General features: G+C 44.1%; 1 protein-coding gene and 1 pseudogene across 1 annotated transcript; one reads left to right on the forward strand and one right to left on the reverse strand.

Annotated features, from left to right (window-relative positions):
• Positions 1–12504, reverse strand: part of LOC123396549 — a 142170-nt pseudogene extending 129666 nt beyond the window's left edge.
• Positions 12505–15311: 2807 nt separating this feature from the next.
• LOC123395624 (replication factor C subunit 2) lies at positions 15312–19162 on the forward strand. Its single transcript, XM_045090653.1, has 12 exons — positions 15312–15513; positions 15621–15699; positions 15829–15908; positions 16729–16848; positions 16947–17016; positions 17099–17172; positions 17256–17376; positions 17511–17573; positions 17657–17716; positions 18039–18164; positions 18259–18342; positions 18793–19162. The coding sequence occupies exons 1-12, from the start codon at positions 15470–15472 to the stop codon at positions 18889–18891; spliced, it is 1020 nt and encodes a 339-aa protein (XP_044946588.1). The 5' UTR covers positions 15312–15469; the 3' UTR covers positions 18892–19162.
• Positions 19163–27310: the final 8148 nt, after the last annotated feature.

Below are 27310 nucleotides of genomic sequence, written 5' to 3' on the forward strand. Positions count from 1 at the left end.
CCTTCTCAAACCTTATGGGCCTTAGTGGGAACTTATTCCAGCCCACTAGGGGCTGGTTTATCTCTTCCCATAGCCCATGAGACCCCTTGGGGCGTGACACCCCTCCCGATGGTCCCCGGCACCCCTCCCGGCACTCCCGGTACACTACCGATGAGCCCGAAACTTTTCCGGTAATGCACGAAAACCTTCCGGTAACCAAATGAGGTCATCCTATATATCAATCTTCGTTTCCGGACCATTCCGGAAACCCTCGTGACGTCCGTGATCTCATCCGGGACTCCGAACAACATTCGGTAACCAACCATATAACTCAAATACGCATAAAACAACGTCGAACCTTAAGTGTGCAGACCCTGCGGGTTCGAGAACTATGTAGACATGACCCGAGAGACTCCTCGGTCAATATCCAATAGCGGGACCTGGATGCCCATATTGGATCCTACATATTCTACGAAGATCTTATCGTTTGAACCTCAGTGCCAAGGATTCGTATAATCCCGTATGTCATTCCCTTTGTCCTTCGGTATGTTACTTGCCCGAGATTCGATCGTTAGTATCCGCATACCTATTTCAATCTCGTTTATCGGCAAGTCTCTTTACTCGTTCCGTAATACAAAATCCCGCAACTTACATTAAGTTACATTGCTTGCAAGGCTTGTGTGTGATGTTGTATTACCGAGTGGGCCCCGAGATACCTCTCCGTCACACGGAGTGACAAATCCCAGTCTCGATCTATACTAACTCAACGAACACCTTCGGAGATACCTGTAGAGCATCTTTATAGTCACCCAGTTACGTTGCGACGTTTGATACACACAAAGCATTCCTCAGGTGTCCGTGAGTTATATGATCTCATGGTCATAGGAACAAATACTTGACACGCAGAAAACAGTAGCAACAAAATGACACGATCAACATGCTACGTCTATTAGTTTGGGTCTAGTCCATCACATGATTCTCCTAATGATGTGATCCCGTTATCAAGTGACAACACTTGCCTATGGCCAGGAAACCTTGACCATCTTTGATCAACGAGCTAGTCAACTAGAGGCTTACTAGGGACAGTGTTTTGTCTATGTATCCACACAAGTATTGTGTTTCCAATCAATACAATTATAGCATGGATAATAAACGATTATCATGAACTAAGAAATATAATAATAACTAATTTATTATTGCCTCTAGGGAATATTTCCAACAGTCTCCCACTTGCACTAGAGTCAATAATCTAGTTCACATCACCATGTGATTCCAACGAATCCAACACCCATATAGTTATGGGGTCTGATCACGTCTTGCTCGTGAGAGAGGTTTTAGTCAACGGTTCTGAAACTTTCAGATCCGTGCGTTCTTTACAAATCTTTATGTCATCTTATAGATGCTGCTACTACGTGCTATTCGGAAATACTCCAAATATCTACTCTACTATACGAATCCGTTTCACTACTCATAGTTATTCGGATTAGTGTCAAAGCTTGCATCGACGTAACCCTTTACGACGAACTCTTTAACCACCTCCATAATCGAGAAAAATTCCTTAGTCCATTAGTTACTAAGGATAAATTTCGACTGCTGCTAGTGATTCAATCATGGATCACTCTCTGTACCTCTCAACATACTTTGAGTCAAGGCACACTTCAGGTGCGGTATACAGTATGGCATACTTTAGATTCTACGGCTAAGGCATAGAAGACGACCTTCGTCTATTCTCTTTATTCTGCCGTGGTCGGGTTTTGAGTCTTACTCAAATTCACACCTCACAACGCAACCAAGAACTCCTTCTTTGCTGGTCTATTTTGAACTCTTTCAAAAACTTGTCAAGGCATGCATCTTGTTGAAACTTCTATTAAGCGCTTTCGATCTATCTCCATAGATCTTTGATGCTCAACGTTTAAGTAGCGTAATCCAGGTACTCCTTTGAAAACTTCTTTCAAACAACCTTGTATGCTTTACAGAAATTCTACATTACTTCTGATCCACAATATGTCAACCACATATACCTATCAGAAATTCTATAGTGCTCCCACTCACTTCTTTGGAAATACAAGTTTCTCATAAACCTTGTACAAACCCAAAATCTTTGATCATCTCATCAAAGTGTATATTCCAACTCCGAGATGCTTGCACCAGTCCATTGAAGGATCACTGGAGCTTGCATACTTGTTAGTATCTTTAGGATCGTCAAAACCTTCTGGTTGTATCACATACAATGTTTGCTCAAGGAAACCGTCGAGAAAACAATGTTTTGACATCCTACGTGCAATATTTCATAAATAATGCATCAACAACTAACATAATTCCAACAGACCTTTAGCATCGCTACGAGTGAGAAAGTCTCATCATAGTCAACTGTTTGATCTTGTCGAAAACATCTTTGCGACAAGTCGAGCTTTTCTTAATAGTGACTTATCACCATCATCGTCTGTCTTCTTTTAAGGATCCATCTTTACTCAATAGTCTTATGACCATCAAGTAGTTCTTTCAAAGTCTACACTTTGTTTTATACATGGATCCTCTCTCGGATTTCATGGCTTCCAGCCATTTGTCAGAATCTGGGCCCACCATCGCTTTCTCCATAACTCGTAGGTTCACTGTTGCTCAACAACATGACCTCCAAGACAGGGTTACCGTACCACTCTGTAGTAGTATGCGACCTTGTCAACCTACGAGGCTTGTAGTAACTTGATCCGATGCTTGATGATCACCATCATCTGCTTCCACTTCAATTGGTGTAGGCGCCACAGGAACAACTTCCTGCACCCTGCTACACACTGGTTGAAGTGATGGTTCAATAACCTCATCAAGTTCTACTACCCTCCCACTCAATTCTTTCGAGAGAAACCTTTCCTCGAGAAAGGATCCGTTTCTAGAAACAAACACTTTGCTTTCGGATCTGAGATAGGAGATGTACCCAACTGTTTTGGATATCCTATGAAGATGCATTTATCCGCTTTGGGTTCGAGCTTATCAGACTGATACTTTTTCACATAAGTGTCGAAGCTCCAAACTTTCAAGAAACGACAGTTTAGATTTCTCTAAACCTCAGTCTATACTGTGTCATCTCAACGGAAATACGCGGTGCCCTATTTAAAGTGAGTGCGGTTGTCTCTAATGCATAACCCATAAACGATAGTGGTAATTCGATAAGAGACATCATAGTATGCACCATACCAAATAGTGCGTGGCTATGACGTTCAGACACATCATCACACTATGATGTTCCAGGTGGCATGAACTGCGAAACAATTTCCACATTGTCTTAACTGCGTACCAAAACTCATAACTCAGATATTCATTTCCATGATCATATCGTAGACAGTTTATCCTCTTGTTACGACGAACTTCACTCTGAAACGGAATTGAACTTTTCAACATTTCAGACTTGTGATTCATTAAGTAAATACTCCTGTATCTACTCAAATCGTCAGTGAAGTAAGAACATAATGATATCCACTACGTGCCTCAGCACCCATTGGACTGCATACATCAAAATGTATCACTTTCAACAAGTTACTATCTTATTTCATCTCAATGAAAACAAGGCCTTGCTCATGTGGTATGATTTGCATGTCACTAGTGATTCGAAATCAGGTGAGTACAAAGATCCATCAGCATGGAGCCTCTTCATGCAATTTATACTAACATGACTTAAGCGGCAGTGCCACAAGTAAGTGGTACTATCATCATCAACTCGTATCTTTTGGCACCAATATCATGAACATGTGTAACACTACGATCGAGATTCAATAAACCATTGAAGGTGATTATTCAAGAAAATAGAGTAACCATTATTCTCTTTAAATGAATAATCGTATTGCAATAAACACGATCCAATCATGTTCATGTTTAACGCAAGCACGAAATAACAATTATTTAGGTTTAACACCAATCCCGATGATAGAGGGAGCGTGCGACGTTTGATCATATCAATCTTGGAAACACTTCCAACACGTATCGTCACCTCGCCTTTAGCTAGTCTCCGTTTATGCCGTAGCTTTCATTTCGCGTCACTAATCACTTAGCAACTGAACCGGTATCCAATACCCTCGTGCTACTAGGAGTACTAGTAAAGTACACATCAACATCATGTATATCAAATACACTTCTTTCGACTTTTGCCAGCCATCTTATCTACCAAGTATCTTGAGTTGCTCCGCCTCAGTGATTGTTCCCCTCATTACGGAAGCACTTAGTCTCGGGTTTGGGTTTAATATTGGGTCTCTTCATTAGTGCAGCAACTGTTTTGCCGTTTCACGAAGTATCCCTTCTAGCCCTTGCCTTTCTTGAAACTTAGTGGTTTTACAAACCATCAACTATTGACGCTCCTTCTTGATTTCTACTTTCGCAGTGTCAAACATCACGAATCGCTCAAGGATCATTGTATCTATCCTCAATATGTTATAGTTCATCACGAAGCTCTCACAGCTTGGTGGCAGTGTCTTTTGGAGAACCATCACCATCTCATCTGGAAGATTAACTCCCACTTGATTCAAGTGATTGTCGTACTCAAACAATCTGAGCACACGCTCATCGATTGAGCTTTTCTCTTTTACTTTGTGGACAAAGAATCTTGTTGGAGGTCTCGTACCTCTTAACAAGGGCACAAGCATGAAATCACAATTTCATCTCTTTAGAACATCACTTATGTTCCGTGACGTTTTACAACGTTTTCGGCGCCTTGCTTCTAAGCCATTAAGTATCTTGCACTGAACTATTGTGTAGTAATCAGAAACGTGTATGTCGGATGTTCACAGCATCCACAGACGACGCTCGAGGTGCAGCACACCGAGTGGTGCATTAAGGACATAAGCCTTCTGTGCAGCAACGAGGACAATCCTCGGTTTTACAGACTCAGTCTGCAAAGTTTGCTACTATCAACTTTCAACTAAATTTTCTCTAGGAACATATAAAAACAGTAGAGCTATAGCGCAAGCTACATCGTAATTCGCAAATACCATTAGACTATGTTCATGACAATTAGTTCAATTAATCATATTACTTAAGAACTCCCACTCAAAAAGTACATCTCTCTAGTCATTTGAGTGGTACATGATCCAAATCCACTATCTCAAGTCCGATCATCACGTGAGTCGAGAATAGTTTCAGTGGTAAGCATCTCTATGCTAATCATATCAACTATACAATTCATGCTCGACCTTTCGGTCTCATGTGTTCCGAGGCCATGTCTGCACATGCTAGGCTCGTCAAGCTTAACCCGAGTGTTCCGCGTGCGCAACTGTTTTGCACCCGTTGTATGTGAACGTTGAGTCTATCACACCCGATCATCACGTGGTGTCTCGAAACGAAGAACTGTAGCAACAGTGCACAGTCGGGGAGAACACAATTTCGTCTTGAAATTTTAGTGAGAGATCACCTCATAATGCTACCGTCGTTCTAAGCAAAATAAGGTGCATAAAAGGATTAACATCACATGCAATTCATAAGTGACATGATATGGCCATCATCACGTGCTTCTTGATCTCCATCACCAAAACACCGGCACGATCTTCTTGTCACCGGCGTCACACCATGATTTCCATCATCATGATCTCCATCAACGTGTCTCCATCGGGGTTGTCGTGCTACTCATGCTATTACTACTAAAGCTACGTCCTAGAAAAATAGTAAACGCATCTGCAAGCACAAACGTTAGTTATAAAGACAACCCTATGGCTCCTTCCGGTTGCCGTACCATCGACGTGCAAGTCGATATTTCTATTACAACATGATCATCTCATACATCCAATATATCACATCACATCGTTGGCCATATCACATCACAAGCATACCCTGCAAAAACAAGTTAGACGTCCTCTAATTTTGTTGTTGCAAGTTTTACGTGGTGACCGGGGGTATCTAGTAGGATCGCATCTTACTTACGCAAACACCACAACGGAGATATATGAGTTGCTATTTAACCTCATCCAAGGACCTCCTTGGTCAAATCCGATTCAACTAAAGTTGGAGAAACCGTCACTTGCCAGTCATCTTTGAGCAAAGGGGGTTACTCGTAACGATGAAACCAGTCTCTCGTAAGCGTACGAGTAATGTCGGTCCAAGCCGCTTCAATCCAACAATACCGCGGAATCAAGAAAAGACTAAGGAGGGCAGCAAAACGCACATCACCGCCCACAAAACCTTTTGTGTTCTACTCGAGAAGACATCTACGCATGAACCTAGCTCATGATGCCACTGTTGGGGAACGTCACATGGGAAACAAAAATTTTCCTACGCGCACGAAGACCTATCATGGTGATGTTCATCTACGAGAGGAGATGAGCGATCTACGTACCCTTGTAGATCGTACAGCAGAAGCGATTAGAGATCGCGGTTGATGTAGTGGAACGTCCTCACGTCCCTCGATCCGCCCCGCGAACAATCCCGCGATCAGTCCCACGATCTAGTACCGAACGGACGGCACCTCCGCGTTCAGCACACGTACAGCTCGACGATGACCTCGGCCTTCTTGATCCAGCAAGAGAGACGGAGAGGTAGAAGAGTTCTCCGGCAGCGTGACGGCGCTCCGGAGGTTGGTGATGATCTTGTCTCAGCAGGGCTCCGCCCGAGCTCCGCAGAAACGTGATCTAGAGGAAAAACTATGGAGGTATGTGGTCGGGCAGCCGTGAGAAAGTCGTCTCAAATCAGCCCTAAAACCTCCGTATATATAGGTGGGAGGGAGGGGAGGAGGCAGCCTCAAAACCCAAAGGTTTGGCCGAAATTGGAGGTGGAGGAGTCCTACTCCAATCCTACTTGGAGTAGGATTCCACCTTCCCACTTGGAAACTCTTTCCACCTTGTGTTTTTTCCTTCTCAAACCTTATGGGCCTTAGTGGGAACTTATTCCAGCCCACTAGGGGCTGGTTTATCTCTTCCCATAGCCCATGAGACCCCTTGGGGCGTGACACCCCTCCCGATGGTCCCCGGCACCCCTCCCGGCACTCCCGGTACACTACCGATGAGCCCGAAACTTTTCCGGTAATGCACGAAAACCTTCCGGTAACCAAATGAGGTCATCCTATATATCAATCTTCGTTTCCGGACCATTCCGGAAACCCTCGTGACGTCCGTGATCTCATCCGGGACTCCGAACAACATTCGGTAACCAACCATATAACTCAAATACGCATAAAACAACGTCGAACCTTAAGTGTGCAGACCCTGCGGGTTCGAGAACTATGTAGACATGACCCGAGAGACTCCTCGGTCAATATCCAATAGCGGGACCTGGATGCCCATATTGGATCCTACATATTCTACGAAGATCTTATCGTTTGAACCTCAGTGCCAAGGATTCGTATAATCCCGTATGTCATTCCCTTTGTCCTTCGGTATGTTACTTGCCCGAGATTCGATCGTTAGTATCCGCATACCTATTTCAATCTCGTTTATCGGCAAGTCTCTTTACTCGTTCCGTAATACAAAATCCCGCAACTTACATTAAGTTACATTGCTTGCAAGGCTTGTGTGTGATGTTGTATTACCGAGTGGGCCCCGAGATACCTCTCCGTCACACGGAGTGACAAATCCCAGTCTCGATCTATACTAACTCAACGAACACCTTCGGAGATACCTGTAGAGCATCTTTATAGTCACCCAGTTACGTTGCGACGTTTGATACACACAAAGCATTCCTCAGGTGTCCGTGAGTTATATGATCTCATGGTCATAGGAACAAATACTTGACACGCAGAAAACAGTAGCAACAAAATGACACGATCAACATGCTACGTCTATTAGTTTGGGTCTAGTCCATCACATGATTCTCCTAATGATGTGATCCCGTTATCAAGTGACAACACTTGCCTATGGCCAGGAAACCTTGACCATCTTTGATCAACGAGCTAGTCAACTAGAGGCTTACTAGGGACAGTGTTTTGTCTATGTATCCACACAAGTATTGTGTTTCCAATCAATACAATTATAGCATGGATAATAAACGATTATCATGAACTAAGAAATATAATAATAACTAATTTATTATTGCCTCTAGGGCATATTTCCAACAGTACCCAAGCGCCGGTCCACCCACATGTCAAACTATCAAAGTAACGAACGTGAATCATATGAACTTGATGAAAACTAGCATGACAGAAATTCCCGTGTGTCCTCGGGAGCGTTTTTCCTCCTATAAGACTCTGTTCAGGCTTGTCCCTTGCTACAAAAGGGATTGGGCCACTTTGCTGCACCGTTGCTACTACTTGTTACTTGTTACTTTTCACCTGCTACGTTTCACCTCACTACACCATCACTTGTTACCGCTACTTTCAGTGCTTGCAGTTATTACCTTGCTGAAAACCGTTTATCAGAGCCTTCTGCTCCTTGTGGGGTTCGACACTCTTACTTATCGAAAGGACTACGATTGATCCCCTATACTTGTGGATCATCAAGGTAGCCACCAAAAATACTCACCATTATCCCACAAAATATCTCTGTCCAAACCCAAACTAGCAAAATCGATGCCACTAACAATTTTCATTCGGCCCTACCTATTCTACACTTGATATAATCTATGCCAAACCCTACCATCTCGGTACAACCAACATTCCTATGGGTGCCACCGAGATTGTGTGACCAATTTTCTGTTGAGGAGATTTCACAAAACAGAATTTCCGAGTTTGAAATCGGTCTCACGGAGATCTGGAAACCACTCTAGGTCATTGTATCGGTACCACCTAGAGTCCTATATCGGTCTCACTGAGAATTCAAAAGTTGCCACATTTAGTGGAACTTGGTACTACCGAGATTCATTTCGGTGTCACTGAGTTGGGTAATAATGTTGTAACAGATGGATTTTGGGAGATGCCTATATATACCCCTCCACCTACCTCTCATTCGTAGAGGAAGCACTCAAAACACACTTACACTTGCCAGATCCATTTTTCCGAGAAAGAGCCACCTACTCATGTGTTGAGATCAAGAGATTCCATTCCAACCATTTGAACCTTGATTTCTAGCCTCCCCAAGTTGCTTTACACAAGATCAATCTCTCCTACCCCTGCCAAATATGAGAGAGAGTGATTGAGTGTTGAGGAGACTATCTTTTGAAGCACAAGAGCAAGGAGTTAATCGTTCTACCACATCTATTACCTTTTGGAGGGTGGTGCCTCCTAGATTGGTTAAGTGTCGCTTGGGAGCCTCCTACTTCATGTTGTGGAGTTGAACCAAGATGTTTGTAAGGGCAAGGAAATCGCCTACTTTGTGAAGATCTACCGTGAGTGAGGCTAGTCGTGTGTGGACGGAAGCCATGGTGGAATAGACAAGGACGCTTCTTCGTGGACCCCTTGTGGGTGGAGCCTTCCGTGGACTCTCGCAGTCGTTACCCTCCGTGGGTTGACGTCTCCACTAACATGGACGTACGATAGCGCCACCTATTGGAACCATGCCAAAAATAGTCATGTCAACCTTTCCATTTGATCTCCCTACCTTACCCTCTACTTTACACTTGCATATTTTACTTTCTACTATTATACTCTTAGACGTGCATGTGTAGGGTGTACTTCACTGGTCATAATTGCTAAAACTGTCTCACACATAAAATTAGGAAAAGGTTGAGTTTTTATCTTGTCAAGTAGTCTAATCACCCCCTATAAACATACTTTCGATCCTACACTCGTCTAGAGACGTCATCGCCATCCCTAAATCGTGAGCAAACGACCCCGATTAAAAGTTAATGGTGGATTTTTTCCTACAATTTTCTCAAATACTTCATAAACTGATCATCACGCAAATAAAGATGACAAGTCAATGTAAAGGATTAATGTATGTACACGTGAATAGTATCTAGGCTAGAAGTTTTCATTTATGAAAATTGGCACGCCAATAAGATGGTGTAAATAAAACTATTTCCTTAAAATGATCTCAAAATATGTCAAAGGCATGGACATAAGTTTTTGGTAGAAAACAATAGTGCTTCTGTTTTGGTGTTGTGAAATATAGCAAACTTGCGTTCCTACCTCACCTAAGTTTCTTCTTAATTGATCACTGGTACATGTCCAATGTATCTATAATTGTTGTTTGTTACATGTTGTTATTTTATCATTTTACAACACTTTTTAGGCATTTATCTACCAATTTACATTATTTTTGAGCACTAACCTATTGACCTAGTGCGAGTGCCAATTGCAGTCTTCTGCATGTTTTTCCACTTTTTAGGTTCTAGTACCAAACGAAGCCCAATGGACCTGAAACTTTTTGTGAATTTTTTCTGGACGAAAAGAACACTTTGGAGCATCGGAAGAAGGTCGGGAGGCACATGAGGCTCTCACAAGCCATCTAGCCACGACCTAGGGGCGCGACCTGGTAGCTTGTGGCCGCCTCGTGGCTCCCCTGACCCCGTTCTCTGGCCTATAAATTCCGATTTACCCTAAAAACATCAGAGGAGGTCCCCAAACACTTTTTACGTTGTCACAAGTCTCTGTTCTGATGGGAGGCCATCTAGAGCTCCGTTCCGGCACTCTGTCGGAGGGGGGATCAATCACGGAGGGCTTCTTCATCAACCTTGCTTACCTCATGGTGATATGTGAGTATTTCACCATAGACCTACTGGTCCATGACAGTACCTAGATGGCATCTCCCTCTTTGATCTTCAATACATTGATCATCACATCTTCGCTTTGCTCCATATGATGTAACTCTTTCGTACGATGCGTTTGTTGGGATCCGGTGAATTGTGTGTTTATGTTCAGATTATTCATGATAAATATTTGAGTCTTTACTAATATATAACAATATTCTTATGTGTATCATTATAATAGCTTCATAATTATCTTCGATCTATTGAAATAGTTTGGCCAACTAGATTGATGTTTCTTCGGTGAGAGAGGTGCGTTGTAGTAGGTTCAACCTCGCGAGTTTCTATATCCCGGTGATAGAAGGGGACAAGTGTCATCTTTGTGTTGCTGCTACTAAGGGTAACGATGGGTTTTATTCATATTGGTTGAGTTTACTTTGTCTACATCATGTCATCTTACTCCAAGCATTACTTCGTTTGTCATGAACTTAATACGTAGAGAGGCAAGCATAGAAGTGCCCTTGAGGTGAAGTAATAGTAATTGGTGTAGGTAGGAGTCGTCTATTTGTTTATGGACGTGGTGCCTATATTTACATAATCATTGCCGTGAAAATTTCATAACTATCCGCTCTTCTATCAATTGCCCAACCGTAATTTCTTTACCCATCGTATGCTCATTTTCATGAGAGATGCCACTGGGGAAAGGTATGCCCCCCGGGGCTATTCACAACATATTGCTAAAACCTTCAATATTTTGCTTCATTTATTTACTTTTATTTTATTTTGCATTTTATAATTATCTACAATTATCTACATACCTCATTCGCTTGCAAATAACGAGACCAAGGGGATTGACAACCCTCTTGCCCGTGTTGGGTGCAAGTTGTTTGTTCTTTTGTGTGCAGCGTGTGAATACGGTTGTGGATTGATATTCCTATTGGTTTGATAAACCTGGTTTCATAATTAAGGGAAATACTTACCCACTTTGTTGCGTGATTACCCGTTCCTCTTTATAGAAAACCCAACACACATCACGAGTATCAATCGCATGTCTAGAACATGAAAGAAATATTAAGGGTCTATTGTTTTGAAACCGCATAACAAATAATAAAAATGGTATTTAATTTCAAGACTACAATGTAGTAGTTCTACAGGAAAATTGGCAAGAATAAATCTGAGGAATGATGGGAAGAGCTTCATATTTGCCTTTTATTTGACACTTCATATTAGAAAATTTCGATACCTTTGTCACCATTGTCCAATTGTCATTAGGGTCATTGGTGTTGTTGGTCGATTCCTGCAGTTGCATACATACACGATGGAGGGAAATATCACAACTGTAGAAAGATGTGAGTCAGCATCACAAGTCAAAACTGAAATGTAGATGGTAAGAGCAGCTCCAGCCGTTCGCCCCCAAGGGCTTGAAATAGCGCTTATTGGGGGCCAACCGACGATATATTCGGCGTGGGGGGCCCGGGTTCCCAACCGACCCCCCAAGTTTGCCCCCGGTTGCCGAGTTCGGCCCAAATACGACGCAAAATCGACCCAAAATCGGCATACTTCAGCACAAATTCAACAAAAAACTATTTTTTATCACATAGTTCATAACAAAAATCAATACAAATCAAATAGTTCAATGAAGCAAGCTCATAATTCAAACACAAACTAAACACATCGAACTAGGGGTTGCCCTTGAGCCTTCATAGGTGCTCCACCAGATCGTGTTGCAGTTCTTGATGCACCTGTCGGTTTCGGATCGCCGTGTAGTGGAGCGTCGGTGAAGTAGCCGGCGTAGAGCAAGCAATAGCCCTCCATTCGATGCCTCTGCTTGATCTTGCGGTGGCCCGGTGCCGAGTCACCTTGTTGTGGCTTTGCATTCTTCGCGAACAGGCCGACCAGAGCGACGAGGATCATGAGGTGCTCTTCGTCATCGGTGTCGACCTCGGCTTCCTCCTCCATCAGAGTCGTGAACGCCTCCTCGTCATCGGAGTCCATCGCCGAACACCTCGTGGCCTACGCGTCATTTTTCCTTCATCGAGAACCTCCAAATTCCTCCGAGTGCGTTTCGTTCCGCCTAGGATCGTCGGGTCAAAAAATAGACCGAGTCGGCGGAATTCGGCGTCCTAAGGAGCGACTGAGTCGTTTTTTGGACACCGGTGATAGAAAAAATAGCATAGGAAGCCTCCTGGATGCACGAGTGGAGATACTATAAGAACATGAAAGACAATGTGCGTCAACGGTTGGAGATACTCTAAAAACATGAAGGACATCACTAGACAGCGGCGCCGCACCCGCGTCTTGCGGTGCGGCGACTTAGTTAATCATTTTTCAATGCAAAATTTAAGACCCTATTAATCACTCATCTAATGCAAAATTAGTGTGTCGTGGAGTATCTCTCTCATGCATGCATGCATGCAATGATATCATAAATGTATAATGAAAACTCCTACATGCATGCAAGAATGTCATCAAGATTTTCTTTGATGTTTGAAATTCAAAAAGTTTTATCTACAAAACCGTTAATTCAATCGATGATCCGCTTTCACCATTGACTTTCTCGCGACGAGTTCTTCGAAACTAGATCCCATGTTGACATGTTCGGTCAACTTTTTTTCCGTTCATACTTGCCACATTTTTTGACCCACTTGTCATATTATTAACCACTTAATTGCCTGAAAAAAATAACTTAATTGACACTTTTTGATGTTGTTTCATACAAAACCTTGTAGCCATTTTCATTATACATGATATAAAAGCATGTCATATAGCCATTTTCATTATACATGATACAAAAGCATGTCATAGGTTGTGTTTGCCAATTTAAATATGCTAACTTGTCATATTTACATACAACTTTAACAGAAAACTATTTTGTGTGTTTGTTAGTTTAGCTATGCCGAGTTGTCATATTTACAAATGATGACGACAAACAATTTTTTATGGTTACCGGTTTTAAATATGTTGAGTTGTCATATTTTTACGCGTAACCGTCTAAAAAAGTTGTTTGTGCTTGCCATTTTGATTATGTCGAGATGTCATATTTATACGTAATTTCTAAAAATTTGGCGATTAAGTTATTTTTTATCAGACAAGTAAGTACTTACTAATATGACAAGTAAGTGCAATAAATGTAGTAAGTACGAGAAAAAAAAAGTTGTTGAAACATATCAACATGAGATCTAGTTTTGAAGATTTCGTCGAAACAAAGTCAACAGCAAAAACGGATCATCGGTCGAATTAACGGTTTAAGAGATAAAAGATTTTTAAATCCAGTCATTTAAAACGAATTTGATGACATCATTGCATGCATGCATGCATGACGAAGAGAGCCGACACACGGGATGTCGATGGAATTTCCCAAACATGAAAGACAATGTGCATCAGCGTCACAAGACCAAACCAAAAGGTTGACTGCCAGGGAGTGAAGTCTATTTTAAACCTTAAACTCATATAGCTCGTCGGAATCGAACCCCGACCTCCGAATCCTTGAAATCGATACCTTAACTTTTCTGATCCCGATCAATATCAACCCTAGACCTGTTTGGTGCACGGGGAAAAAGATCCATCCCGGCCTGCTCGGGCTCACAGCCTACACTCGTCACTGACATAACTACCCTACATGTCATTTTCGTCTTCTATCCCAATCCCTTTCCATATCTCTCCTCAAATAATCCATGGTGGTCCGCTCCATACAGGAGACGATGTGGCCGACACCAGCATTGGTGATGAGACGTAGGAGGAATAACCGAAGCTCCCAGGTGAAGGCCCGCAATGGCGCGCATGGCCTGGAGGTGGCGAGTGCACACCGTATCAACTTTGTGGAATAACGTATACGCATCATTGGGGATATCCGGATATGAGACAGCGGCGTAGCCCGAGCTGCTGGGTCGCCGCGAGGTAACGACCTGTGATGGCGCGCATGGCGTGGGGGTGGCCAACGACCTGCGTCATGCATGGCGATGGCCAGCTAGAGGTGTGCCACGCGGCGCTTGCGTAAAATGGTTACATGGCCTGCTCGGCTTCGTGCTCCAGTTCCTCGGCAATTGACAAGTTTATCGTGCGGCGGGCCACGGTAATATGTTCAGGCACGTGTTAGAAGCACTTGGCTAGAAGTGCTCCTTGATTGTGATCTGTGAGCATTGAGCAACGAAAGCTATGATGCATAGCAACGGAAGCTAGTATGACGCATATGCTTGCTTTTGGGCGAACACGTACAATCTCAAGACGCGGAGTACTCTTCGGCAAACACTAGCTTATATGATGCATAGCTGACTCAATCGATGTTGTGATGCTTTTGGTTAGGCAGCGTGCTTTCACGTACAAGCTGGCTTAGTGGCTTTGAAGCAGCAAGCCGGGGGTGGAGAGCGAGCTCACACGTACAGTACTGATCAATCCGTGCTATGGATTTTGCCACACGTACACCGCACTGTCGGTTGCTGCAGGTGATCACAACGAGGCAAGCATCATTGCTCTGGCAGCTCGAAAAGACAGTAACAAAGAAGAAGATGGATATAACATGTAGGGTCGTTGAGTCAGTGAGAGAACCTAGAACCCGGTCGGGATTATCATTTTTCAGTGCCACAACACAGGGCTAGGATAGATTTAGGGTGGACATTGACCGGGATCTTAGAGTTCAAGTATCGATTTCAGGGATTTAAACGTAAGGGTTTGATTTCGACGAGCTCTACGACTTTAAGGTTTAAAATAGACTTCAGGCACCCACTGCCAGCACATCCGTTAACTGATGTTGGGCTTGGGCTTCTCTAATCAAACACATCCTGAAAGCCTCCTTGAGACGTGCGGGAACCACCGAACAAGAATCGCCCCCCTCCCCACTCCCCCAAACCTCAATCCCCTCCCAAAACACAGCGCGCGAAACCGAGCCGCCGCCCGCCGGTCGCCCCCGCCTGCGCGCGCCTCACCATTTTCCCTTCGTCGCGGCGGCATCTAAGGAGGAGAGATGGCGCCGCTCGTGCCGCCGTCACAACCATGGGTGGAGAAATAGTAAGCACCGCCGCCCCCTCCCCCCCTCAGATTTCCCCATTCCTCGCGCAGTTTACGAAGAAGCCCTCGTGGTTTTGCTCTAATTGCTCCTGTTCCTGACGTCGCAGCCGGCCGAGGCAGGTGAAGGACGTCGCGCACCAGGAGGAGGTGGTCCGGGTGCTCACCAACACCCTCGAGACCGCCGACGTACGTTTGCGCGTGCGCGCGCTCTCTAACCCTAGCTCTCCATTTGATTCGTGACGATGTTTTTGTTTCCTATAATCTGTTCATTGAGCCCCCTGGGAGTTGTCTTATTTGATGTTTGGTCCCTTGCAGTTGCCGCACATGCTGTTCTACGGTCCGCCTGGCACGGGGAAGACCACCACTGCGCTCGCCATTGCCTACCAGCTCTACGGGTACTCCCTTGCTGGCCATTTTTCTTTGGTTTTGTGTATTTGTCTCTGCTTGGTTCAGTATTAGCAATAATCATTAACTTGGAAGGTGCCATACTTGTCAATGATCAGCGATGGTGTAACAGTAGTCAATGCCATGGGAGCATTAGATGTGAATGGTGCATTGTGCAATGGTCTGAATCAATGGGTGTTGAGCTTTAATCAATTCTACTTCTGTATATAGTTTGTTGTAGAGTTCTATGGAGACCCATTTCATCAGAATGGTGTGTTAACTCTGTTCATTGTTGTGCGCAAACAGTGTGTAGTAACGGGATTGCATTTCTTTCTAGAAATTGGGGATTTTGATAAGAATGGGCCATCACGATGTTAGTTAGTTTTTGTTTGGCAGATGTTGGATTGTCTAATCAATACAATCTTAAGAATTGGGTGCATGTTTGAAAACAGAAATAATTGTTTCGAGGGTGTGGTTTACTAATTATGTGATGTGCTAATACTCACTGGGCCATATAACAAGTAGAATGCCTGCTTTATTATTGGACAGCAAGGATATCTTTGTGCCATAGGTATGACAATACTCGTTAGAATATGCAACGTGTTAATGCTTTATCATTGGGTTAATGAGTTGAATGATGCATATTCAATTCTAATTCAAGAAATGAGAACTTCGGTAGTTTAAGCTTTATGGATTCTTCCCTAAAGGTCTTGTCCTTTGATTGTGAAAATTTATTGGTTCCAGCATCTCTGGTAGTAAAAACTATATGAGATTACTTCCAGTATGATTGGAAACTCAGTTTGGTTTTCTGGTCCTCTTTGGATAACTCAGCCCAGAGCTCTACAAGGCAAGAGTTTTGGAACTTAATGCCAGTGATGAACGGGGAATTAATGTGGTGAGGACAAAGATCAAGGATTTTGCTGCTGTGGCTGTTGGTTCTGCACGGAAAGGGTAAGCTCAACACAATTAGGAAGCATCAGATTTTCTGTTTTTCATTTGATAGTTACATGGTTGATTGCTGTATATTTCTATTTTGCTATGGCCTTCAGTGGTTATCCCTGCCCACCATACAAGATTATTATACTAGACGAAGCAGATTCGATGACAGAAGATGCCCAGGTACATTACCATATGTATATCATCATTATTACAGTACTTTATAAAGTATGTGTAAGTCGATGTTACCATATTTTTTTTGCAGAATGCATTGAGGCGTACTATGGAGACTTACTCTAAAGTGACAAGATTCTTTTTCATATGCAATTATATCAGCAGGTAGTCATCAGTCTCTTCATAATATTTGTCCTGTGGTACATTATTTATTGAATTTATGAACCCATGATCATTGTTCAATACAGGATAATAGAGCCACTTGCATCAAGATGTGCAAAGTTTAGGTTCAAGCCTCTTTCAGAAGATGTGATGAGCAATCGCATTTTGCATATATGCAGTGAAGAAGGGCTCACTCTGGATGCTCATGTAACCTGACTGTTTTCACTTCAAAATATTTGTCCACATCAAACATATTCCCAGCTCAAGTGTTGCCACAAATCCTTTAATCAATTGTTGGCTTATCTTGACTTATTGAGTGTCTTCTGTATTTTCCATATTAGGCGCTATCCACATTAAGTACCATCTCTCAAGGAGATCTTCGTCGTGCTATAACTTATCTTCAGGTCTGATGGTTTTCTCAGTTAGCACTTTGCATTATGCTATGGTTTAAGGATGTCCATTTTCATGTTACTTTTTGTGGTTGCAGAGTGCAGCTCGCTTATTTGGATCTTCTATTTCTTCCAGCGACCTGATTAGTGTTTCAGGGGTATATCATCACTCACTTTCTTGCAAATGCCAACTTACATGTGAAATTGCAAATTTTGGTACTTCCTGCAACATATTCTTATACAAAAAACCTGCTTGCTTGTTAATGTTGTTCTCTTGAACTTTAATAAAGTGGATTTCAACCAGGATTTTATTTTGGTAAGGTTCTGCACATGGTGTGTTCTAACTGTTTAGTTGCAATCTCATGCCGTGATAAATTTTACTGTGAAAAGAGTTGGTCATTTGAACAAGAAACTGTTTTTCTCTATCTTCTCTTGGGAGGTCAAACTATTCCGTTCATCAACTTGACCTTCCTGTATCAGGCTATCCCTGAAGATACTGTCAAGTCATTGCTTGTAGCATGCAAATCTGGTGAATTTGATGTGGCAAACAAGGAAGTTAGCAATATTATTGCAGACGGATATCCAGTTTCCCAGCTGCTCTCGCAGGTCAGCTCTCTTTGCTTTGTATACATAGATGACATGATGTGTTAGCTATTGTTTTCATCTTACAATTACTACTGACTAAAGTGTCGACATTCAGTTTCTAGATGTGATCGTTAATGCGGATGATATTCCAGATGAGCACAAGGCAAGAATATGTAGAAAGCTTGGGGAAGCTGATAAGGTTTGTCTCATTCTTTATATGCTAGTTTCACGGGTTAGCCATCCAAAATTGTAGTACGAGAACAACCATGTTCTCATACTTGTTTTCGTGAGTTGCATATTGCCTTAGAGAAACCTAAAACATAATAAAAAAAAGCATTGGGGACATGAAACATAAAAAATAAATAAAGCATTTGGAACCTAAAACATAAAAAAAATAACTCATAGGGAAATTTGATGACAGAGGATTATAACGGAGGATAAGGTTAGTAATGTTCTGCTTCTTGGTTTCTGGGAAGCTTGACCTGAGAATTTCAGCAATATCGTTGAAGTTAGAATATGACTTTTTTGTGCAGTCGGAATAATTCCACAATTTATACTATGTGCTATGACATAATGAATCTCTCAAAAGACTTGGTCCTTCTGTTCCATTCTTCTCATAGTCCTTTCGTTTATCTTTTATGATTTGCAGTGCTTGGTCGATGGGGCAGATGAGTATTTACAGCTCTTAGATATGGCTAGTGAGACAATCCGTGCGCTGTTTAACATCCCGCAAGGGCTGGTCTTCTAAGAGAAGATGATGGAGATGAACGGTGATACTGCTTGTCTTCTAAGAGAAGATGATGGAGATGAACGGTGATATTGCTGCCGGCTGTCTGCAAACTCTGGCAAATATATCTTGCGTCTCCTTCCCGTCAAAGAGGCATAACCTCATTCTCATCATACTCTTGTGCTATTTTTAGGTTGGTTTGTGATGTTTTAAGTGTGATGAATTCACTCTGTTTCTCAACCAATTGAATTGTGCGTGAATAGTGTCAACGATCACAAGAATAGTTCTGACTTGTCATGCATTCATCATACTCCCTCCGTTACTAAATATAAGACCTTTTAGAGATTTCACTATAGACCAGATACGGAGCAAAATGAGTGAATCTACATTTTAAAATATGACTACATACATCCGTATGTAGTTTTTTTTTTCAAGAAAACGCAAGACTTTTGCGGTTCATTGTATTGAAAAGAAGGGGTTTAGTACAATCCTCCTAGGAGGCATATTTACAAGGTGAAAACATGCACACTAGTGGACATCCCATGTTTGTGGCAAGATGGCCTGGAGCCCCAAGGCGCCCGCTCTGCCCAGAGGCTTGCCTCTTCTTTAATCGTAGCCGCCAGGGAGGTAACCGACGGTGTTGCACCCTCAAACACGCATCCGTTGCGATGCTTTCAAATCATCCAAGGGACGAGCAAAGCAACGGAAGCCAATCCCTTGTGCATAGGCCTAGGGGTGTCGTGTCGTGCAGAGCACCACCAGTCGTGTAGAGTAGCATTGTTGTTGGGCAGCGGGCAAGAGAGGCGCAGCCATGAGAAGATCTTGTGCCACACTTCGCGGCTGAAGGGGCATTCCAGGAGAAGATGATGAATCGTCTCCGGAGCCTGATCGCAAAGAGGGCAGCGCTGTGGGTGCGGTAGGTTGCGCCTCGCGAGGCGGTCGGCCGTCCAGCACCGATCGAGGTTGGCAAGCCAGTGGAAGAAGCGCACCCGAGGCGGTGCCCAGCACTTCCAGGTAAGTTTCCAAGCTTGGCATCTCGCGGAGCCTTGAAAAGTGGCGAGGTATGCGGACTTGGCGGAGTACTCGCCGCTCGCGGTCCACTTCCAGCAAATGCTGTCTGGTGCGTCAGTGAGGACAGTTTCGGCGAGCATGTGCCAGAGGCGCAGGTATTCTCCAATCTCCGGGATGCCAATCATGCAGTGGATGTCCGCGGCCCATTGGTTCGCGTGAAGGCCGTCCGCAACAGTTCTAGACTTGCGACGCCGTTTGGGGATGAGATCAAAAAGGAGAGGCGCGATCTCTCGGATTCCACGTCCGTTGATCCATCGGTCCTCCCAGAACAGCGCGCGTTGGCCATTGCCGATAGCCATGGTGGTAGAGGCGAAGAAGAGCGCGCGCTCCTCGGGCACGAAGTGCAGGTCAAGGTCGCTCCAGGCCCTGCCAGCATGGACTCGGCTGAGCCACTGCCACCACATGCGAAGGGCGAGGCCAGTGCGCTCGAAGTCGTGGACGCCGAGGCCCCCAAACTGGATAGGCCGGCAGACGCGCCGCCAGTTGACATGACAATTGCCTCCGTGGGCCTCGGCGCGGCCAGCCCAGAGAAATCCTCTCTCAATCTTCTCCAAGAGTTTGATGGTCTTCTTTGGCGGCGCAAGCACAAGGAGCTGATGAATGGGGATCGCGCTCAAGACAGCCTTGGCGAAAGCAAGGCGGCCGACTTTGTTCATGAGCCAGGCCTTCCAGGAGGGCAGCTTCCCAGCGACCTTATCGACGACGGGTTGCAGTTGGGCAGCCGTGGGGCGACGCAGCGTGAGCGGGATGCCCAAGTAAGTAAGCGGGAAGTCGACGATGGGGCAGCCCAGGTGCGCGACAACATGAGCAGCGTCCTCGGTGTCGCAGCGGATGAGGGCCGCAACGCTCTTCTGGAAGTTCACGTGCAGGCCCGAGGCGCGTCCAAAGAGCTGCAGAATCTCCTTCACCGCCGCGATATTGTCCGGCGAGGGGTGGCACAGAAGAATTACGTCGTCGGCGTAGAGGGATATGGTGGGGATGGCGCGGCGCGGATGCAGCTGCTGCATGACTCGGAGCTCGACCGTGCGATGAAAGAGCCTGCCCAACGTATCCACAGCAAGGACGAAGAGCTGCGGGGAGACTGGATCACCTTGGCGCAGTCCACAGCGATGCCAAATCGCTGGTCCAGGGTTGCCGTTGAGGAGAACCTTGGTGCTCGCCGACGACAGGAGAAGGGCGATCCAACCAAGGAAGCGGTTGCCGGAGCCATGGCATCGCAGCACCTCGAATAGGAAGGCCCACGAGACGGAGTCGAAAGCCCGTGCCAAGTCAAGTTTCAGCAGCACACGAGGGGCACCCAGCTGATGCAATAGCCGTGCGGATTGACGCACTAGGATGAAGTTGTCGTGAAGACTTCGCCCGGGGATGAACGCGTTTTGGACGTTGCTGACGAGGTTGTTGAGCCTGGGGGCTAGGCGGATCGAAAGCAGCTTGGCCAGGACCTTGGCGACGATGTGAATTAGGCTTATGGGCCTATAATCACCGAGGCCAGTGGCCTCGGCGCGCTTGGGGAGGAGCGTGATCAGCGCCTGGTTAAGGCAGCTAAACCCTCGTCCACGCAGCGCGTAAATCTGGTCGAAGACGCATCGGAGGTCATGCTTGATGATCTGCCAGCAGGATCGGAGGAACTCCGCAGTGAAGCCGTCGGGGCCGGGCGCCTTGCGGGACGACATGCTTTTGATGGCTTGCCAAATCTCATCCTCGCTGAATGGCGCGTCAAGATCTTCCAGGTTTGAGGGCTCGATGAATTGTAACAGGTTAATGGTGCAGTCACGCTGCATGTCCATCCCAATCCGGCTGTCAAAGTGCTTGAAAGTGGCCGCGGCCATGCCGGTAGGATCGGTGATAGCGGCGCCTCGACAGAGATGCCATGTATCCGGTTCTTCTGCTTGCGGTATGCGCACTGGCGGTGGTAGAATGTAGTGTTCGCGTCGCCATCTCCGAGGGAGGCAATGCGAGCGCGCTGCTGGGCGATCGTCCGCTCGAGGGAAGCAAGGCCAAGGTAAGAGAGCTTGAGTTGACGACGTAGCCAGTCCTCCTGTGGTGATAGGGCACGTTGCTCTTGCGCAGCGTCGAAGCGGAGCAGCAGCTCACGCGATATCGCAAGCTGGTCTTGCACGTTGCCAACAGAACGCGCGCTCCAGCCGGTGAGCTTGCGCGCTGTGGCGTGCATGCGCCGCATGAACCGCTGGAACGGGTCGGCATCATCCACCGAATGCCACGAGGCCGCTACGATCTCCGGGAAATCGGCGAGACGAGTCCAGTACTCCTCGAAGTGGAATCGTCGACGCGTTGCTGGGAGTGGCGAGCAGTCGAGCAAGAGGGGGGAGTGACCCGAGACGATCGAGGCCAGGCAACGCAAGTGGCATTCGCCGTGCCGCTCCTCCCAGTCCGTGGAGCACAACACCCGATCAAGATGGACCAGGGTGGGCGGGTTCTGCTCGTTGGACCATGTAAAGCGTCGGCCGCTGAGATAAATCTCCTTGAGCGCGAGGTCGTTGAGAACGCGACGGAACCGCCCCATCATTCTCCGGTTGAGATTGCCGTTGTTCTTGTCTTCGTCACGATAGATCATATTGAGTGAAATCTTTAAAAGGTCTTATATTTAGGGACAGAGGGAGTACTTGCTTTCCTTTGGATAATATGATTCATAACATAATTAATACCCCCTCCGTGCAAAAACGTTTCAACTGCAAAAACGTCTTAATTTTTTTTTTGTACAGAGGTACTCCTTCTATACCTAAATAATTATAGTTGGAAAGAACTAGGTTGTTCAACTACAATTATTTAGATACAGAGTTTTTAAATATAGATTTTTTTTATACAGAGGTACTCCTTCTATACCTAAATAATTATAGTTGGAGAGAACTAGGCTGCTCAACTACAATTATTTAGATACAGAAAAAGTACCATTTCCTCCGTTTTTAAATATAGATTTTTTTAGATATTTCACTTCAAACTTCATACAGATGTATGTAGACATGTTATAGAGTGTGGATTTATTCATTTCGCCCGGTATATAGTCCGTAATGGAGTCTGTAATGGAATCTTTAGAAAGACTTATATTTATGACCAAAGGAGTGCGGACGTTTGGAGCTCGGCCTCCGGAGAGGCCGAAATTTTTGAATAATTCAAAATTCAAACTTTTTGGTTTCAAAAATATCTGAAAAAAATATGGAAGTAAAGAAGGATGTTATGCGTTTGTGTGCAAAAATTTAAGATGAAATACCTTGAAATACGATCTGCACAAAAAAGACAAATTCATGACCTGAAATGATGAATAGTGTCATGTGTAAAAAACTTCAGATTTGTCTTTTTTGCACAGCCCTCATTTCAATGTATTTTTTTCTGAAAAATTACACACATGTGTGTTACGCCTTCACTTATTCCTGTATTTTTTTTTCAGAATTTTTTGGAATGTAAAAATATGAATTTTCATGAAATTTGAGTTTCAAATTTAAAAGGTTTCATGGAGCTCGGGAGCCAAAAGCAATTTCTGTGACCAAAGGGACTACATGAGATGCTATTTATTGCCTTTCCCTTACTTACCCAGCCGGCTTGCTATTAGGGTCTTGTTTGGAAAACACATAAATATGAGAGTACCAGGCTGTGGCCGGATGCTTCTTTTAGGGGCTCTGGTTGGATGCTTGGTGAGAAGAGTTATTCCCTTCAGATTTCAAATATTTTAGTTTAAAAAGGCAAACTATTCTTCTATTGTAGGCGGCAACAATCGTTTATAAGAGCATTTACAACCGGACTCTTTATACTCGTCTTAAACGTCAGGTAAACCGGACTTCTTATACCCGTCTCAAACGCCAGGTAAGCCGTCAGGTCATACCCACAACAGGACCTTCAATACCTGTTTCAAACATTCAGACTGACCGGCATCCTTTATATTCATCTCAAATATGAGGACGATATGAGCCTTATATTCAACTCAAATATGAGACATAAGGGCTCACGAACGTGTCCGGTCAGTTTGTCATGTAGGACGTGGCCCCATTCCAGATCACCTTTTCTCTTTTCTTATTCATTATTTTTCTTCTTTCTTTTTCTTCACCAATCACATGTAAGTGACCGAACATATGAAAAAAAAAATATGACTATGCGGACGAAAAAGTAAGGGTTCAAAGGGGCGCGCCCGATCACTGACCGGTCATATTTGTCAAGTCTAGTTGTAGATGCTCTAACGAGTTGTCATAAGGGCATGAATTGCGAAAGTCTTCTTCTACTCGCGAGCTCAAATGCTCCCTCGTGAACAATAAAATCAAAAAAATAGTAATTTTTAAAATATTCTTTTTTTTGGTAAACTTTGACACATTTTTTACACGCATACCAAAATTCAACCCGAAATAACATTCATGGAAGTCGCAGCGAAAAAACAAAATCAACAATCCAAAAAGTATTCAAAGCTAGCATTTTTGGAGCATCGGTTTTTTTACCATGACTTTCACAAATATTATTTCGAACTGAAATTTTGCAAGCATACAAATTTTTTATCAAAGTTCATTAAAAAATCCATTTTTTTATTGTTTTACTTTTTTTTTGATTTTACTGTTTACGAGGGAGCATATGAGCTGGGGAGAATGTCCCATGAATTAAGGCTACACCATACTATTGCCTCATCCCTTCACCGGTGCACATGCCACTGAAACCATCATCCAAAACTAGATAGCTCCACCTAGGCCCCATGTTCTCTTCATTGCATCATCTTATCATTCCCCCTCTTAATTTTCCTTCTGATTTGGTTCGCATGTTATGTAAACTCTATAAACGTTTCAGAAGCTGGCTGGATCTTGCTCAGGATGTTCTCGTGTGGGAAGTTTCCACGTGCCTAGAGACCGTGAGCCAACAACAGATTAGATGCTCCCTTCCTCCCTCCCTCCCTACTTCTCTCTCTCTTGCACTCCTCTTAGGAGGTGTTTGTTTCATACATTTTTGCCCCACACCTGTTTGCACCGTAAAGAAAAAACGTTACCTGCGCTTGGAAAATCAACACCATAAACACGTCCCTCCGTAAACGGGTCCGGCCAAGTTATAGATCGATGCCGCCCACGCCCCACTGGTAATGGTTACGGTAGCGAGCCCACGACCCCCTTTTCCCCCGAGAGACCACTCCTCCCCGCACGAACTCCTCCTGCTCGTTCGCCGCTGCCTCCCGAATCTTCTTTGAGTCCGGCGCCGGTGCTTCTCATATCCCCTTTGAATCCTTGCGGAGATTGGAGCAGCCGGCAGTAGTACCTCCGCTATCCCCTTCGAATCCCAATGGAGATCGGAGCAGCCGGCGACGCTTGAGACTCCTCAGGGACGGCTGGTGGCACACAAGATCCAATCGTCGGCGGCAGTTGGTTTCGGAGATGGCCGGCGGCACTTGATTTCGGAGATGGCCGGCGGCGCTAGAGGTCCTTGGCGGAGCAAGATCATAGCAATGGTAATCAATTCCTTTACCTAGATCTGAACCAAACAAACTTGAAAAAAATCTCAATACACATCCTAAAACGTTGAGATCTGATTACGTTAACAGCACCGTTACCATTACTGTAGCCAAACATCTCCTTAATAGTATGGTTACTCACAATATATAAAGTAAAAAATTAAGTCAAACTCTTCCTTTTTCTTGTTCCAATTGAAAGGTATCCAAGCATCCACACTTCTTTCTATGAGTAATAAATGCATATGTGCAACACACGTCTAAATGAATCCCAACCATATGAGATGTGTGACATGGCAATAGCATATGTGAAGAACAACATATTGGTTGATAGTTTTAACACATATAATCTTCCACATAAAAATTAAAACAAGGTTCACACAAGCATGTGTTACCAACATACCATATGTAAGAGAGGGAGGGAGGGAGGGAGGGAGGGAGGGAGAGAGAGGGAGAGAGAGAGAGAGAGAGAGAGAGAGAGGGAGAGGGAGAGGGAGAGGGGGAGGGGGAGGGGGGGGGGGAGAGAGAGAGTGGAAGTGGAAGTTCTAGGTTAACTTATGGGGTTTCTTTGATATAGAGGCTTGCGGCGGCGGAGTGGAAGTTCTAGGTTAAGTTATGGGGTTTTGGGGATTTATAAGGTTTTTCAGCGTTTGAATCACGCGGAGCCACGGGGTGGTCCAAAGCTTGGGATTTTGTGTATCATTAATTCCTCTCATACCCTAGTTTCACCCACTTCTCAAAAATTCACCCACACAAAACTCAAAAAAAACTCGTAAGATAGGTCTAATACATAGAAGAATAAATCAACACTTCGTGTACTACCAAGAAAAGTTGCATAATAATTTTTAAACATTAGGTATTGTATACTATGATATCCACAATTTGTATCTACCAATATAAGCCATGAAAACTCTAGGATAAATAGATAACAAAACCGTGACAACAAATTTTCCAAACAGAACAGTTCATAGAAATTCATTTCAAAAGTGTACTTCTGTAACTCTAAACATTCTGAAAATTTAGGACATGATGAAGAAATGTATGACCATACTATGTAAAAAGTTCAGAAACTTTCCACTTTCGAGTAAAATCCCATAATTGAAATTCTACAGCGGAAGTTTCTGTTTTTATACAGCACACATCACACATACAATTCAAGCATTCTAAAGGCAATTCTTGGAGCTTTTTAATGAAAAACATGATTATAAATAACAACAAGAAAATACTAACAAAACAAAATGACGCTCCAAGCAAGACACGTATCATGTGACAAGTAAAAGTATAGCTCCAAGTAAGATATACCGTTAGTTTTGAAGAGTAAAGAGGGGATGCATTTCGGGGCATCCCCAAGCTTAGGGTCCTGATGCTTCTTATTCTTCTCATACTGTGTGGGGACCCCGACTTATAAGTCACGACCATCGAATGCACGTGTACAGTGATCCCAGAGATCAATGATCACTAAACACACAAAAGCTAAATAACAAGAGTTACATTCATACATACCATCTCATACAAATAGAGACCATTAAGGTCAAGTCTTACATAGATAGTGCCTCAAATCCGACACACCAAACATAACTAGCACCAGAAATCTTGATAGGAAGTGTGAACCCGAGCCATCTGCCTTAACCTACATGCATTTTGACTAGGAAACGTCCTAGTTCATGTGTTCGTCTTCAATCAACTCTTCTCAATATTCCTGCTCTTCCATGCGTGGGCAATTAAATGACCAGTGGCAAGCCAATGAGTACTTTGAATGTACTCACAAGCAACCCATGATGTGGAACAAGGCAATAACAATGCATGATATAACACAAGTAGGTAAGTTTGCGGAAAGCTAGTTTTGCGTGCAATGACATTATCAATCTTGTAAAAGCATACATCAACATGTCGCAGAAATCCATATGAACAAGTTATAGTTATCATCATAAGCAGGGG

Source organism: Hordeum vulgare, chromosome 5H (assembly GCF_904849725.1).
Source record: "Hordeum vulgare subsp. vulgare chromosome 5H, MorexV3_pseudomolecules_assembly, whole genome shotgun sequence".
Lineage (NCBI taxonomy): Eukaryota > Viridiplantae > Streptophyta > Magnoliopsida > Poales > Poaceae > Hordeum > Hordeum vulgare.

Excerpts from the sequence above, each read along its gene's own strand:
- LOC123395624 (XM_045090653.1), top strand. The coding sequence starts at position 15,470 with ATGGCGCCGCTCGTGCCGCCGTCACAACCATGGGTGGAGAAATA. Across the intron at positions 17,173-17,255 it reads ATATGCAATTATATCAGCAG|GATAATAGAGCCACTTGCAT; the intron begins GTAGTCATCAGT and ends TGTTCAATACAG. Across the intron at positions 17,717-18,038 it reads ACCTGATTAGTGTTTCAGGG|GCTATCCCTGAAGATACTGT; the intron begins GTATATCATCAC and ends TTCCTGTATCAG.